At 45.1% G+C, this 16932-nt stretch overlaps 1 protein-coding gene across 4 annotated transcripts; it reads left to right on the top strand.

Annotated features, from left to right (window-relative positions):
- The first annotated feature begins 1012 nt into the window (after positions 1–1012).
- LOC309345983 (trypsin-like) lies at positions 1013–15103 on the top strand. Of its 4 annotated transcripts, none has more exons than XM_081869529.1 (6): positions 1013–1042; positions 4858–4954; positions 6629–6800; positions 12125–12378; positions 14439–14575; positions 14863–15103. In XM_081869529.1, exons 1-6 carry the CDS (start codon positions 1040–1042, stop codon positions 15040–15042), a joined length of 843 nt encoding a protein of 280 aa, XP_081725655.1. In that variant the 5' UTR covers positions 1013–1039; the 3' UTR covers positions 15043–15103. The 4 variants fall into 4 exon arrangements, with proteins under 4 accessions (XP_081725655.1, XP_081725656.1, XP_081725657.1 ...); XM_081869530.1 differs by lacking the exon at positions 1013–1042 and adding an exon at positions 1089–1239; XM_081869531.1 differs by lacking the exon at positions 1013–1042 and adding an exon at positions 1133–1264.
- The last annotated feature ends 1829 nt before the right edge of the window (positions 15104–16932 follow it).

Below are 16932 nucleotides of genomic sequence, written 5' to 3'. Positions count from 1 at the left end.
TTATGCTAGCACAGGGATGTAGAATCTGCAGGAGATAAATCTTTCAAACAAATAAATACATTAGCCGTGGCATGCAGAAATGCGTGTGCAATCTGAGAAGGCAAGCTAGATTTACAGACAGGGAGAGGAAAATAATACTGCCTTACCTTGCTGGATTTTTGTCAGATGTACTGAGATAAATTCCCACAGCCCACATAACACTTTGCGCGTCATCTATGTGCACAACTGTGGGCTGCATACTATGTGCTGCATGGTTCATCCAGGGGAAAGATCGTCATTCTCATGCAGATGTTATACGCCACCTAACAACTGAAAACACCCGGATCCCGGCTCTTTTTTCTACTTTCTACTTTCCCCACAAAAATATGTATTTATCTTTTTATCCGTTTCATAAAATTTATACACTGCTTGATTGCAAAATAACCTCAAAGCCGTTTACAAAAAAGGTTTTTTAAGAAATACCAATAAGAAAAATTAATAGCAGTTATCTGAGACTTTAAGAAAGTTTAAAAACCAACAGACTGAAAAACAGATTAAAGCTCGCATCAGCTTCCTAAACACCTTTCTATAGCATCAGCAGGAAACATTTGTGTGACTGTCAAGGCAAGCTAGCCTCCATCGTTTCCTGCTGTGCTCGGGTTGCCTATGGAATTCACACAACCACAGAGATGTTACAACGGTCATCATGTTAGATGCCTTCAGCTGCCTAGATTATTTTTTTTAAAAAAACCTCCCCATAATAACGAAGGTGGTGGCTTCTGTGATGGTCACCTTAGCTCTTCTGCATTGTCAGGACCAGGAGGAGAAGAAAGTGTTTGGCAGGGCAGGATAGCATCATAGCAGGGAGATGTGGGCAACTATATATACTGCGCAAAGGGTGGAACAAATTGTGAACTGGAGGCAGACCTTTTTGGAGATCTTTCTCTCCGGGTGGCCTGATTCCAAGCAGTGCTAGAAAAGGAGCCTGACAACGGTTGCAGGTGCTTTGGAGATCCCAGTACACAAACCAGAAGGAGCAGGATTGCTCTGATAGTTGTGCATGGTAAGAAGCCCAAGGGAGTTGCCCTCCTTGTCTAAACATGTGTGATGGATAAACACAGGGCGATTGATCAAGGGAAGATGGGCAGATAAGGCACATTTGACTCATAGCCTAGGCAGCAGCGGCAGCAACCGCAGACGCATCTTCTTACTGCCGAATCTCTGCCACTGCAAGTGCTTCTTTCCTCCCAGGACCTGCAGGTGACTATGCCTTTGTGTGAGTGAGGTGAGAAGCTGGGGGAAAACCCAGAGGCAGCAAGGCGAAGGGTTGAGGGGCCCATCCAGGCCAGTGCTTTCTTGCGGGTATATTTTGCGACATGTTCTTGACACACCGTAGCATAGCTGTCAACTTTCCCCCTTTTTTGCGAGGAATCCTATTTAGAATAAGGGGATTTCCCTTAAAAAAGGGGGGAAGTTGACAGCTATGAACCGTAGTGCATTAGTGGTGGGTTTATTCTGCTTTTATTCTTTATTCTGAGATGCTTCCCCAATGCCACCATATCATTATTGCTATTTGGAGGGGGCATAGTGCAACAAAAGTGGGTTCAGGGACATTTTCTCTCTTGGATTCCATCCCCTGTTCTACAAAAAGAAAAAGAATAGAAAAACTCCTGTGGTTTAGAGAGAATAATACTGTTTGAGAAATTCAAGCATTCAAAACATTTGCTGTAATTTCACACTGAGAAATGAATTATCGCTTGGAATAATCCCAAACACACACACACACACACACACACTGTAAGACGGCAACTTGTGTGGCTTTAACTTTACACACATGGCGAAAAAGGCGGGGAGGTTGAAAAATGACTTTGAACCCAATGGGCTTTGACCATAAGCGATTTTGGCCTTAGGTGCAATGCCTGGAACTTAATGCCTGTGTAAGGTGCAGACTTACTGTGTATAAAATCTTGCTTTTCGCTTAAAAGAGGGTAGAGCAGTCAGGAAAAGCCAACCTGATAGTTAGAGATAATGCAGGACTTTCAAATGCATATTTCTGCTATTTGTATAATCGAGGCTGCTGCATAGATGGAAGTGCATCTCTGACAAATCAAATAAAATCAGCATTTTTAATGGATTTCTGCCAAAAGATTTGACATATCCCTTTACTGCAATTTCAAACGATATATTTGGAATAGAGCTGTGCCAAAAATGCCCCCCCCCCCAAAAAATTCAACCATTTGCCAGGGCGGGAGATGAAACTCTTCTGAAAACTTGTGGTGGGTGAGGGGGGAGAGATGTATCTGAAATATTGAGGAGGATGTTGTTTCTTACTACTGTATACTTAATCCTAGGATATTTCCCCTTGTTTTTTTTTTTAACTTTCAGATTTATAGTTAGGTGTAGGGAGGTTGGCATGGCAGGGCCAGAACGCCTTGGAGGGCCTAATTAATCCCACAAGCCGTAGATTCCCTCATGTGAACCTGCTTGGATTTTGAGATATTCAGGGGCGTCTCTTCTCTCAGCCCTGACGCCCTCTCAGGTATGACTGGAAGGGACGCAGGAAGTGGCTTTCTCGGTAGCTGCGCCCAAACTTGGGAATTGCCACCCTAGATACGTACGTCAGACTGGCTCCCTCCTTGCTGTCCTTCCACTGGCAGGTGAAGACCTTATTTCAACAGGCTTTTGAGAATGGACTGCTTTTCATGAAAGAGCTGGTTCTGTGCTGTCTTTATTGTAAATATCTGCATGTTTTTTTAATAGATATGCTTCATTTTTAAAAAATATATATATTGTCCCCCCACCCCCATATTTTTAGCTGTTTTTCTTTTATTTGTAATCTGCCTCAAGTACCTGTCAGAGAAAAAGGCAGGGTATAAATAGATATAATTTAAACAAATAGCCTTTGGCACTCAAAGCTGAGGGAAGTTCTCTTTGCAGCCACTTTCCAGAGGCACTTCATGGGATATCTGGGGAGTTATAGCATGTTGCATCGCTTTGTGTTGCTCCCAAGGCATTTTGGGGTTTGTGGTCAGTGGAAAGCGGTGCCAGGCTCTCCCAACAGCTTCCTGTCCACTGCAGAAGTGGCAAATCACCTCCCAAAATGTTTCATGAGGAAATGTCGTCTCCCCTCCCCTATTTTTCACAGGGAAGGGCAAAATTTCTTTTTGAAAAAAGAAGGGATCTCATCTCAGCTTTGCTTTGGAGATGAATCCTCTTTTCTGCTTCCAGCATTTTGATATTTATAAGACTGACCTCAACCCACCCACGATCCTGACCCCTTGCTCAGAGCTTTCCCTGTTTGTAGTTAATGTCTTCTTCCTTTCCTTTCTTTGTGGGCCTTTCTGGAAATCGTGTTTGACTCATCAGCCGTCACTCAACGGGTCCCATGAGCACTTCCATGGTGTGGGGATCTTAGGCTGGTATTCAAAGCTAGTCCTACTCAGAGCAGACCCGCTGGTGTTAATGAACTTAGTCTCATTCATTTCCTTTTGGTCTACTCTTGAGTAGGGCTGCAGTGACTACAGTCCTTAGATGTCCTGCCCTGTAATGTTTAATTCAGCTGCTGAGAAAGAATGATTTAAAAAAAATGTTTTCAGGCAAGTGTTCGCTCCCAACATTTCTTTCTTTCTTTCTTTCTTTCTTTCTTTCTTTCTTTCTTTCTTTCTTTCTTTCTTTCTTTCTTTCTTTCTTTCTTTCTTTCAGGTGGCCAGGGGGTCTCATTGTTCAGAGGGCAAACATGGAGCCAGATGTGGTATGGCTCAAATTTGGTGGCTCCTCCTGCTGCTGCTGCTGCCACCACTGGCTGGGGGCAGCTTTTCCCGTCTTTTCCTTGCACATCAGGAAGAGCGGGAGGACGGAGGTTGCCAGCCACTGGGGCCTCGCTGCCACCACGTTCGGTTCCACACACCCTAGCTTTGCACCTCAGGACATTGTGTGATGTCATGCACGTGACATCAGAACATCGTGTCAGGCCCCCACAATGTTTTTGAGACGCTGACACCTCTGCATCCTACATTTCTTCCATTATGAAACCCAGCAAGGCATAGATGTGTTTCCCAGGAGGTGGTCCATCAAGGCACTGTTCAGACCCAGACCCAACTAGCTTTTCTGCAAGGTTGTGGCTTCATGTATGGGGTGTGGGTCTTTCCTGGTTTTTACCCTCCAAATGCTGTGCGTTGCTCCTTGTTTTTAGCAGTGGAACACGTCTCTCCCAGTCGGAAAGAAACCTTGACTCACTTCTGGCAGAAGGCTAGTCCTACTCCTTTGCATTAAGTTGGGATGGGGATGCAGGGCCATTACCGCAGCACCCCATTGAGGGCAGTAGTGGCCCCCTGCCTCTGTCCCTTCTTTCTCCCCAAATTCAGATGTGTGAATTGATGCTCACACTTTGTAATTAGTGCCTTGCTCTGGAGCACAGTGATGATAAGATAACTGGATTGAAGCCAAAGCATTCAGATCTAATGCAAGCAATTCAATTTAGCTGGGTTGTAGATCAGACTGTGTTTACCTGGTAGTGTTGACGTTCTTTTGTATTTAAGCCAAGACAGCTGCAAAGTCATGGGGGCCCAGAAGTTGCTAGAATCATTCAGCTCGCCATTCAGAAGCATGGCAAAATCACCTTAACCTCAGTCTCTGCTGGAGGACAGCTCAGACTGGCATAGTAAGGACCATGCCAGGACCAAGGGTCGCCGTCAAGAGCTTCAAGAGCTTCCTACCTCCTGATTCCAGGGGCTGAGCATCAGCAGGCTGGTTGCGTGGGCGGGTGCAGAACCCACATAACTGGATCCTTCTGCTTCTAGACAATGTCAGGGAAGGTGGGGCCAGCTTGGATTTAAGGGTGATGAATTCGGTGACAATAAACTGCTTTCGATCCAACAGCACCGCCAACAACAAGACAGACACATGCAGGTGGCATCTACTCCCTGCAGGACCATGAGGCTTCTGGCGATGGTGGTTCTTCTGCTGACTCTTACAGGTAGGGAAGTATCACCTGGACATACAGCTGAAAGTATGGCTTGAAGATCAGGGGTCAGTGCATGTCCTTCCTTCATATTGCCAAAAGTGGTCCTGAGGAAATAGGAGAATCTCGTGCTTTCTGCAGCCAAGCACCGCCGCTGGTGCCCCTCTGCAGAGTACCCTCCTTTGTCCTGCTTACCTGGCACGCATTATCGTTTGCTTGTTTGTTAGGCACCAGGCAAAGAAGACCTTTTTGTTCTCCCAAGTTCTCTCCCACATCACTTCTAGTGCTTTTACAACCTTCTAAAGGCTGCTGGACTCCAACTCCCATCAGCCCCAGCCTAGACAATGACCAGGAATGATCCATCAACATCTGGAGGATGGCCAGTTCCTCATCCCTATTTTATATCTTTGCACTTAATTATTCCCTTCATTTGCTTTACATTTGTTTTTAATTGCTGTGCTTGCATTGGCTTCAGCTGTTTAGAGTTTTAAAAAAATAATTGTTTTTTGGAGAGTGTTATCGTTTAAACTTTGCATTGTATTTTGTCATCAACCCAGATTATTAGTATTATTATTATTATTGTTATTATTATTATTAATACCCCAGCCATTCTGGGCGGCTCCCAGCAGAATAGTAAAAACATGATAAAACATTAAAAACCTCCCTGTACAGGGCTGCTTTCAGATGTCTTCTAAATGTTATGTAATTACTCATCTCCTTAACATCAGATGAGAGGGCATTTCACAAGGCGGGTGCCACTACCAAGAAGGCCCTCTGCCTGGTTCCCTGTAAATTTGCTTCTCGCAGTGAGGGAACCAGCAGAAATCCCTCAGAGGAGGGCCTCAGCATCCGGGCTGAGCGAACTCGGGGCTCATCCAGACTTCATTTTCTGCCGCATTTCTAGGCACAGGTTCGAGCTTTAAAGTTCCTTCTCCAAGCACTTTTTTCTTTTGCCCCAGTCTTTCCCCCGTGAAAATCCGGTGTTTACAGCTGAATCAGACCAAATTGCTGTTAGTTCCAATTCAGCTTTAAGGAGCGGGTTTTCCTGGGGAAAACAGCAAAGCAAAAAATAAAAGTGCTTGGACTTTGAGCTTTAAGGTGCATATCTGTGCTTAGCAAACATGAGGCAAAATGGGGCGTGTGGATGAGCCTTTATGGTTATGAAGGCGGTGTTCCATAAAATGTAATAGATAAATAGATTCTGAAGCACTGCCATAGGATTTCTATACATTCATCTGGGCTGGGGATCAGGGACTTCAAACCTAGTGACTCAGTGTAGTCTATCCAAGCCCTGGGACTTTCTACAGGTCATGTCCCTCTCGCTAACCCTGCTCCTGGAGGGCTTTTGGCTGACCTAGTTGTGTCCTTGCTTGCCCAGATGAAGAGAAGCATGCCTAGAGGGAAGTGCAGAAACAGCTGACTTTTGCAAGGCTGGAAAAATTGCCCTCTACACAAAACACAGAGTCACATCTGTAACTCCACCCACTTTCACCTTTGGCCCCAACCACCACCAGCAAAATGGCATACATAGAAGGCTGCCCTTGGGGGAATGCAGACCTCAGGCTGAAAGAGGTTCCTCTCTCTTTTAACCAAGGTGGGCTGGCGGCTGGGATCCTTGCCGCTTAGCTAGTGTGACATCGCTAGGTATGGTGGAAGCTATCTCTCACCTTAGCTGGTTTTCCTCCGCAGTGGCTGCGCAGGATGAGTCGCGGATCATCGGGGGCCAAGACTGCGCCCTAGGCGAACAGCGCTACCAGGTTGTCCTCTCAAATAGCAAGAGAAATGGGCCAGATATTCTGTGCGGAGGCGTCCTGATAGACAAGTACTGGGTTCTTACCGCTGCTCACTGTAACCAACAGGGGTAAGGAAACTCAAGATTGCTGATCCTGGGAGAAGGGCAAGGTGGGAAGGGCTTTGGGATTATTGCGTGGACAGGCGGAGTCCCCAGATCCCGAGTGGTCCCCCCCGTCATGTGGAATAACGACTCAAGACAACGTGCTATGGGATTAAATTGGCCACAACTTTATTAAATTTCAAATGTGGGTAGACCTTGGCTCAGGCATTGGGCGTTCTCCCTCCCTAGTCCCCAGCCGGGGACCTAGGGAGCATCAGGGTTATCCAGTGTGTGGGGGGGGGATGGGCCAGCTCTGGAGAACATATGTTCAAGCAGAGATAGCCGCCCCCGTTACGCCGCCGCAGAGGAGAGCAATGACGACCTTTCGGCGTACGGTCAAAGCCTCCCTTCAGAAACCCCTTTAACGGGGAACCCTGGTATCGCCGCCGCAAAGAGGAAGATGGACTAAAGGATTCCGCCCAAGGCCTGATACCGCCAAAGTTGTGACGTTTTGCTACGGGAAAGGCGAAACCTGCCAATGCAGGGAAATTCCTTTCCGGCCCTTTAACAGCGACGTAGCAGCGCCCGCATACCTGTGAAGAAAAGTTAACCTGCAAAATAAGACATTAACTGAGGGTGGGTAGGGTGGGAGAAGCTCTGGAGCCAAGTGAGGATTCCCAGGTAAGATCCTCCCTCTATTGTGTGGGCAGGTAATCCCTCCCCTACCTGGCCTGGTCTCCTTGGCAACGCTTCCCCCAGGTGGGATTGGACAACTGACTGAGGTAGGCAGAGACCTCCAGGTATCCCACCTGGGGGAAGGCAAAGCCAAGCCTATGCTGATGGGGCCGCTCCAGACCTAGGGCTGTCCGCGTCCACGCAAAGGGCGCCCCCGTTTTAAGCGGGGAGCGGTCATTGCGTGGACAGGCGGAGTCCCCAGATCCCGAGCGGTCCCTCCCGTCATGTGGAATAACGACTCAAGACAACGTGCTATGGGATTAAATTGGCCACAACTTTATTAAATTTCAAATGTGGGTAGACCTTGGCTCAGGCATTGGGTGTTCTCCCTCCCCAGTCCCCAGCCGGGGACCTAGGGAGCTTCAGGGTTATCCATTCTGTGCGGAGGCGTCCTGATAGACAAGTACTGGGTTCTTACCACTGCTCACTGTAACCAACAGGGGTAAGGAAACTCTAGATTGCTGATCCTGGGAGAAGGGCAAGGTGGAAAGGGCTTTGGGATTATTAGCATCTCTGGAGCGGTTTTAATGTTGCATTGTAGCCAAAGTTGTGGAAATGGAAGGTGTATCTTGCAGGGGAGCTTTCTGTTCACTTCCTTCCCTCCACAACCCTCTTACTTGCCCCTCCTACTGGGGTACCATACAACTCAGTCCACAATGTTCTCCTGTTCTTATTATTAAATAGGTATCAGACTGCGACCTGAGATGTCTAGGAAGTTTGCAGGTAGACAGTCCTGTAAATACACAAAATCTAACCCAGCCACCCCAAAAAAATAATTATCCAAAGGGATCTTGGTTGACCTTTTCCCACTATCGGTTTCCCACACAAACACAAACACAGAGGTATTGCTCCAGAAGCCATCTTGTGGTTGTAAAATGAAACGGTGGGACTTTCAGGGCTTTAATCTCAGATGAGTGAGTGGGAAGGAAAATGGTTTTTAGGTGTGTGTGACACTCCAGTGGTCTCCGATCTTGGCTGCATTTGGATGGTGATGCCTTAGGAACCCTTCAATGAAATGTGAAAATATCCAATCAAACCATGGTTTCCTGTGTTGCCCAAACCAAGAAACTATGCAACAAGCTGGGATATTAAACCACAGTTTAATATCCTGGTTTGAACAAAAGCTCTTAAGTATAGTATTCTGCTTTGAATTAAAAGGAAATCATGTTTAATTGGTGGCTTCTGGATGCTATGAAGAGAAGGGAGAGGGGGCCGCATTGCTTTGCCTTTTTTTTTTTTTTACACCTCAGCCTATTAAAATTAGATTAAATGTGGCTGTTGTGGGGGAGGAAGGGAAAGGAGAATGTTAGCCGCTTTGAGACTCCTTAAAGGGAGTGAAAGACGGGATATCAAATCCAAACTCTTCTTCTTCTGCTGCTGCTGCTGTTATCTTATATGCCTGGAATTAAGTTCTATTGAAGTAAATAGACCTTCTTTCTGGTGCATTGGGGCAGGTGACAAGACCACCTCATCCCCCAACCAGGTACAAGATTGAAGGTTTGGTAGGGGATCCACTGTTCCACCCAGACTAATCCCCTAAATCATCTAAACTCATAACAATGTATATAAAAAGATTTATAGGCCGCTTAATGACAAAACTCTCTAAGAAAAATGTAAAAACAACAACAACAAAGTATACACACAATAAAACAAGTAAAAACAAAGATGACTATAACAAACATAGATGACTAAATTATATGCCTGAGTAGGCTTGTTAAAATACAAAAGGTGTTGGCTACAATGTAGCCAGGGTGTGCATGCACACACACACACACACACACACACACACACACACACATATATATATATATATTCCATTCTGTTATTTAATGTGGATAGTAGCTTCCTATAGCTATTAATTGTTCATACTGTTAGGTTGTTGTTGGTAAAATAGAAAGGAGAATGCCCTGGGTGCCTAGATCCAGGTTTGGGGCAAGTAATCTTTGATGAGAGGGCCCCAGCAGAGATTTGAAATAACAAAATATGCAGCAAAGCAAAGCGTGGAAATATAGGCTGTTAAGACTTTTAAAATATCCCCTTCTATGTTTCTTCCAAAGCTCCCAACTTCCCTTAGCATACAAAGAAATCCCACATTTGGTAAGTTTAAAATTGTTTACTTACAAACTCTTCAAAGGTCAAATTCATGAGTTTGTCTACACAGCAGCAAGAAAAGACAGGCAGCAAACCTTAGCCTAGTTTCAAAGTGGTAAATGTTTCTAAGTTATTTGTATAGAAACACAAAGATGGCTTACTAAGGCTGTGTGGTCTAAGCTTGCAACATCCAGCTTAGACATCCTTACTGGTAGGTTCACATGGTAGAAAGTGGGAGAACAAAGAGTTTGGTAATCTGTGCTCCCAAAGTGATGAAGAGCGACCTAGCTAAGCCTGTCAGGACAACTTACTCTATGGTCTTAACCCCTTCATGTATTAAGCATGTTGGTTATATGAAGCTGATTTATCCCACACACGAGACAATTTCCTCCCAATCACTATCTTCTCATACCTTCCCCTCCCTCAATCCAGATTTTCTCATAACAGGGATGCTCTGAAAAGGGGAAGGTATGAGGAGATCTGGACAGAGGGAGGGGGAAGTGTGGGGAGGCAGTGATTTGGAGAAAAACATCATGTGGACAATGGAGAATTAATAGAGGCACAGGAAGCTTGCTTATACACTTCAAACAGTATGGATGAGACTACATACAAAGAACAGCTGTACATGGCATAATCTTTGATTTATTGGGATCAGCTGACAGTCGTAGAATATGCCCTCCTCTATACTAATCTGTCATAAACAAGAGAGCGAGAGCATTCATGTCAGAGCGAGGAGGGTCTGTCAATTAACCAGGAAGATGATGCCATCATTCCTGCTCTGAAAAAATGCCCTTCCTCTTCACCACATTCCTACCCTGCTGCACAGTGGCGTAGCGTGGGGGGTGCAGAGGGGGCCGGCCGCACCGGGCGCAACATCTGGGGGTTAGGGTTAGGGTGCGCAAATCCACGGGTTAGGGGGCGCAAATCCACGGGTTAGGGGGTGCAAATTACTTGCCTTGCCCCGGGTGCTGACAACCCACGCTACGCCACTGCGTCTGCACCTTGGTCAAAAAGGATGATGAAGCATTTGGAAGACAAGTCTTGCAGGAAACGGTTTACAGAAGACCTCACCATGTTTACCTTGGAGAGGGAAGAGGATTATAGTTTCCTAAGACGCTACCATAAAGGGAGGGTGACTGTTTTAGCCTTTTAGCTGGTTACCCACAAGGAGACAAGGAGTCTCGGCGCCATTCCTTCCTTTCCTATTGCCTCACTGGAGGGCCTTCCATGAGTCAGTGTTATTTGGTGCTCAGATACTTCATGTGTATGTAGTCATCAGGTAATCTGGACAGAACAGTAATCAGAGCAGTAATCTTGCAGATCATCTTGTAAACTGAGCAATTTTTTTAAAAAAGTTGCTTACTCATGGAAATGACTCAAAGCAACTTATAAACACACTTCTCATGACCCTGCCCCAACAGCAACAGCGGTCCAAGGAAGAAGGATCCAGAAACTTTCTCACTTAACAAACATCCTTAAAAAGCACTTGTCTTCCTGTCCCCATGGAAAATGTATCCTTATAGGTTCACTTTTATATAAAAAAAGTGACTCTCATTAGGTTTTTCAGTAACAAAGTCTGAAGTTCCACTTTATTCATTATTATTATTATTGATTTGTTAAATTTACATCCTGCCTTTCATCCAAGGAGCTTTATTTTATCCTCACAACAATTCAGTGAGGTTGTTTGGCGGGAAGACACTTCGCTTCATGGCTGATTTGGGATTTGAAACCTGTAAATACCACACCAGGCTTGTGTTACCTATAGATAAATCTGTCTATTTCTCTATCCCATGGGAGAGGAGGGGGAGAAGGTGTGGTGGTGAAACACTGGTACTGAACACATTACTTTGTGGGAAAACTGTATTGCAAAATCTGGAGGAAAATGAATTTTGAAGGATGACTCTGTTTTGGTTCGGTGCGTTGTTTCAAAAACTACAAATCAAGTAGATTTGCCTTTGAATGTGAACTAAACCAAACATGCCCACCTTTCATTAGATGCCAGGAGCGGACACCCACCCTTCTTTCCATTCTGAGCAGAGAAGAAGTGCAAAGAGTTTCTCTCTGTGAGCAAGAGGCCACCATTTTGTGTTATGCTACACACCCGCAAGGCAGCCATTTTGTAACTGACACTAGATTATCTCCAAGATCTCTTCCAGCTCTGATTCTGGGGTGTTATGGAAAGGTCAAGCAATTATCCCATTATTGTGGTTGAAATGCTTCCTCTCTGAGGTTCAGTGCCCTGTGATTTAAATTTTCATGGAGAACAGGCCTACTCCTCTCTGTGGCATAGCTGTCAATGTTTCCCTTATTCTGAATAGGATTTCTCGCAAGAAAAGGGAAAAGTTGACAGCTATGCTCCATGGCTGGCCACGTCTACAAGAGATGGCTGCTCTGCGAGACAGGACGGAGGTCTAGATGGGTCTTTGGAATGGTTTAGCAGGACTCTTCTCAGATTTATGTTCTTACGGCTTTTCTTTCTTTTCTTTTTCTTCTCCCCCTCTCCTTCCTGTTCTCATCCTATGCAGGGTCATCCACACAAGGATGGGTGATCACAGCCTCAGGGCGAACGAGGGCTCGGAGCAGTGCATCACATCTGCACAGAAATTCCCACACCCCAACTACAATCCCACCACACATGACAGCGACATCATGTTGATACGACTGAGCAATCCCGCCTTCATCAATGAATATGTCAGGCCTATTCAGCTGGCTACCCAATGTGTTCAGCCTAACACTCGGTGCCAGGTGTCAGGCTGGGGGACCACGGCAACCCCTCAATGTACAGTAGATAATTTTCAATACATACCAGGGGCATGGATGTGGTGGGTGTAGAGCTGATGGCTGCAGCCTGCTCATGCAGTCTCCATCACCACATTTTCCACCTGCACAAAGCATTATACCTCCCCACTATTTCTCATTCGTATTTTCTCTCTGTCTTTTGCGCAACTTTTAAATTTTCACCCTAATTGTCACGCCCTGCCCCAGATCTCCAAGTATTTCAACGTCTGTCGCCCAGTTTTGTTTTGTTTCTAAGAATAATCATCAGTTAATCACTGGGGTTCATTAAATGTGTGGAAATTTGCATGTGGGTAGAAAAACAAAAGTAAGCAGCATACTTTATAAATCATGCATGAAGCTGAAGAGGTATTCTCCTAATAGGGGGATTCCCTCTTGAGAGCATTCCATCCTACGATTGTCTCTTAAGATGCATTCCCTCCAAGATGCATTCCATCTAGAGAGAAAAAGTATTCTTTTCCAGGAGTCCTCCTTAAAAGAGGAGGCATCCCATTCTGTGATTCCCTCTTAAGCTGAAGAGGCATTCTTAACCTATGTGAAAGTAAAGTGTGGTGCCTCTTTTAAGATGGTGGTTGTCATAGGCAGGTTTTTTAATTAATATGTGTAGTTTTTAAAAATGAAAAATATGCTGGGTGGTTTTTTTAGTAAATTAAACTTTTTCTTCATCGAGTAAACTAATGGATCAATTAGCCACAACGCTAATTATTTCCCTTTCATATCTTCTGCTATAGTCATTCTCTCATATTTCAGAGTGCTTCCAGTCACGAAGGGGTTATTTCAGTGCTGTTAAAGAGTCCAGATTCAAATTTACCCAATGCAAAAAACAAAACAAAAAATCCTTCTTGGTGTGAGGCTCTGATTTGCTTTGCTTCCCACCCAATTTCAGTTATAGTTTTTGAGGGTCATCAAAGTCTCCAACTCGCCATCTTGGTACCAAGTACCCTCTGGCTCTTGACGTTATCAGTCATCTGCCCTAGGTATGCAGAAGAAAAAAGAGAACCAATATCCTGACTGATCTTCAGAAGAGAATGCCAGCATTCCCTTTTAGGGAAATTGCATATATATATATATATATATATATATATATATATAACGTCGCCTAGACACCCCAACTTTTACACGGGAAGACACCCGAGGACACCAAAACCTGCATTCCTGTACCCGTGAAAATCTACGAAAGCATATATATATATATATATATATATGCTTTCGTAGATTTTCACGGGTACAGGAATGCAGGTTTTGGTGTCCTCGGGTGTCTAGACACCCTCGCCTAGACACCCCAACTTTTACACGGGAAGACACCCGAGGACACCAAAACCTGCATATATATATATATATATATATATATATATATATATATATATGGAACAAATTAGCATGCCCTGTGTAGTCCTGCAAAATGGGTTGTGTTCAATGTTAGTCCTCTACTCAGAATAGACCCACTGATATTAATGGCTATGATGAACTTCGGTCTATTAATTTTGATGGGTCCAGTCTAAGTAGAAATTGGTTGGATGCAGTCCAATGTGTTTATTTACCTGTATACAGGTAGGTGGAGCTTCAACATTAAACTACCAGCTACACCAAACGTCCAAAGTTTCACTGCTCCAGATCTCCTGGCCTGCATCTATATATTTATTTGCTTGAAGTTAACAGAACATGATGACTAACCATCAAAACCAACAGTTATTTATATTTTTGAAAGTTGCTTGTTCACTATGCCTCTTGAAATATTATAACCACATTGAGCATGGTGGCTCCTGAGATCAAGCAGGTTCTTGCCTGTGTTCAGATACAGTTGGATGCCATCTTGAAACAAGGCTGAATCTTTGAAAACTGCATTGATTTTAACCCCTGATTTCAAAACTGCTCTGATTATTTGGTTTCTTACCATTCCCGAGTAATGCCATATAGGAAGTCGATAGTGAAATATAAAACGATCCACGGGTCAACTTAGGCTGGGGCTCATGATAAAAGTGGTGGCTTTTTCTCCAGTGTCGCCAGCACCTCCATAAAACCATCGGTGTTCTTTGTTTGCAGCACAGTTTCCTGACATCCTGCAGTGTGCCCAGGTCTACACAATTTCAAATGAAGAGTGCAACCAGGCATACCCTAATGGTATCACAGAAAACATGTTGTGTGCTGGTGTGAGCGGAGGCGGCGTAGACTCCTGCCAGGTGAGAGGCTTTTCCCCTATTGGGCAAAACCCCCCACAAAATAATAAAGATGTTTGCCAGAACACCAGTTCAAAGCAGTTTCAGGTGGTCCATACCTGGGCCCTTCAAAATGGCGCACAACGTCATCTTCCACCCCTGGTGCCCACCAAGGCCCCTGTCATTTTGGGGAGGAGAAGCTGAGGGAGTTTTGGCTTTCCTTGTTGTTGTTGTCCTTTTCTCATTGCTTTATCTTTTGAGTTTGGGATATAAATAGTCTAAATAAGAATGTGAATAATTCTGCTTGGCAGGGTGACTCCGGTGGGCCCCTGGTGTGCAACGGGAAACTCGAAGGCATCGTCTCGTGGGGGATGCAGATCTGCGCACAGTCTGGCAAGCCCGGGGTCTACACAAAAATCTGCCGATTCACCGACTGGATTCAGAGCGTCATACGGAACAACTCAGTCAACCGTGCTGCAGACACTTGTTAGTGCCATGGGGAGATGCTACCGCCCTGGGACCTTGATCTCAAAATAAAGATAAGAAAGCCGAGATTTATTGCCATATTCTACCAGCCATTGGGAGGGGTCGCTATTGTGCTGTGGCATTGCCTCTCCTTGGATTCCCTAGTGCTTTGTGTGCCTCAAGGTTATTGACGTACAAAAAGGACCCACAACAAAATGTTGCCGTGTGTGGAGTGCTCCCTCTTCAGGATTCTAGCCACTTCATCCCATTCCCTCTTCGCCCCAGTTGTGTTGCCCTCAACAGGCAGTTGTCATTCCACATTTACGGAGCATGCTCAGTCCTCAATGAGCTCGGGGTGGCAATAGGGTTTATCTATTTTAGTACGACTAAGCTATCTTTCTGGACCAAGTTCGCACAAGGCAGAGAACAACATACAAGCATAAAATGACAATGCCGTTATAATAAAACTTTGCCATGAAAATCACACGAAACCCCAAGGATACAATAAAATACAACTCAACCACACAAAACAAGGGTTGCCAACCTTTCAGGGGCCTAGGGGCCCATTTGGAATTTTGAGGAAGTGCCACGAGTATCAGTCACAAAATGGCTGCTGAGGGGGGGTGGGGTAATAATAATAATAATAATAATAATAATAATAATAATAATTTTATTATTTATACCCCATTCATCTGGTTGGGTTTCCCCAGCCACTCTGGGCGGCTTACAACACATAAAAAATTGTAAAACATTAGGCTAAACACAGAACAAACTTCATACATTTAAAACTTCCCGATACAGGGTTGCCTTCGGATGTCTTCTAAAAGTCAGATAGTTGTTTATTTCCTTGACAGCTGGTGGGAGAGCGTTCCACAGGGTGGGCACCACTACCGAGTAGGCCCTCTGTAACATCACTTGTCGCAGTGAGGGAACCGCCAGAAGGCCCTCGGAGCTGGACCTCAGTGTCTGAGCTGAACGACGGGGATGGAGACGCTCCTTCAGGTATACTGGGCCGAGGCCGTTTAGGGGTTTAAAGGTCAGCACTGACATTTTGAATTGTGCTCGGAAAAGTACTGGGAGCCAATGTAGGTCTTGACACAAAATGGTGTCAATCGTGCATCTCATGAGAGGGATCTCTGAAAGGTAGGGGTTGGTCTGCAAAAAGGTTCTTGATGCCTAAGGCAGAAGTTTTTTGGAGTTCACATGGACAAAGAAGACCACCAACATTGTACTTTAATGGATTTTATGAGCAGGGAGAGGAAAATAAGGAACAACACAAGAGGAATCACAGAACCAGAGAACTGTAGGTTTGGAAGATACCCACCGAGGGTCATCTAGTCCAAACTCCTGCAGTGCAGCAATTACAGGAATCAGAAAAGATCTTACAGCCCCATCTGTTGCCCAAGAATCTCTTTCCCTTCTTGGGCAGGCAACAGGTTGAACACCTTACAGGTGGAATGTGCAGCACTGGTGTCAACATCACGGCCTGCACCATGAGTCCAACTCACCCTTTGTGGCCTTGGTCCTTATATGTTATCTGGGAGTGCTGACAATACTTTAGCTCCCATGCTGGGGGTCACCTCCCCGTGACCTTCTCTAAGTTTATGTATGGCAAGTTCAGGTGAGTAGTCATGGCCAACAGTGAACTACAAAGTAATGGGACAACCTAGATATTCCCATCCTACGCTACTCAGCGCTTAAAAGTGCTGAGTCACTGTTTTATGACTCACATGTGAGCCTAGGTAGCCCTAGCTCTAAGGGACACAACTCCCGGCCAGGTGGCCTTTCTAGTATAGATGCTGTTTCTAGGAAGCTGTGATTCATGCTTAAAGAACTCTACAGAGCTGCACTATTCTATCTACCAGCAAGTGCTAGGTACAGGCCTGAAGACCTTTGTGGGACATCCAAAGGGGTAC

This window comes from Podarcis erhardii (assembly GCF_964252035.2).
Source record: "Podarcis erhardii genome assembly, chromosome: 7".
Classification (NCBI taxonomy): Eukaryota; Metazoa; Chordata; class Lepidosauria; order Squamata; family Lacertidae; genus Podarcis; species Podarcis erhardii.
The sequence above is the reverse complement of the archived record's forward strand: the minus strand, read 5'-3'. Positions and strand labels throughout refer to the sequence as shown.

Excerpts from the sequence above, each read along its gene's own strand:
- LOC309345983 (XM_081869529.1), top strand. Across the intron at positions 6,801-12,124 it reads GCTCACTGTAACCAACAGGG|GGTCATCCACACAAGGATGG; the intron begins GTAAGGAAACTC and ends CATCCTATGCAG. Across the intron at positions 14,576-14,862 it reads GCGGCGTAGACTCCTGCCAG|GGTGACTCCGGTGGGCCCCT; the intron begins GTGAGAGGCTTT and ends TCTGCTTGGCAG.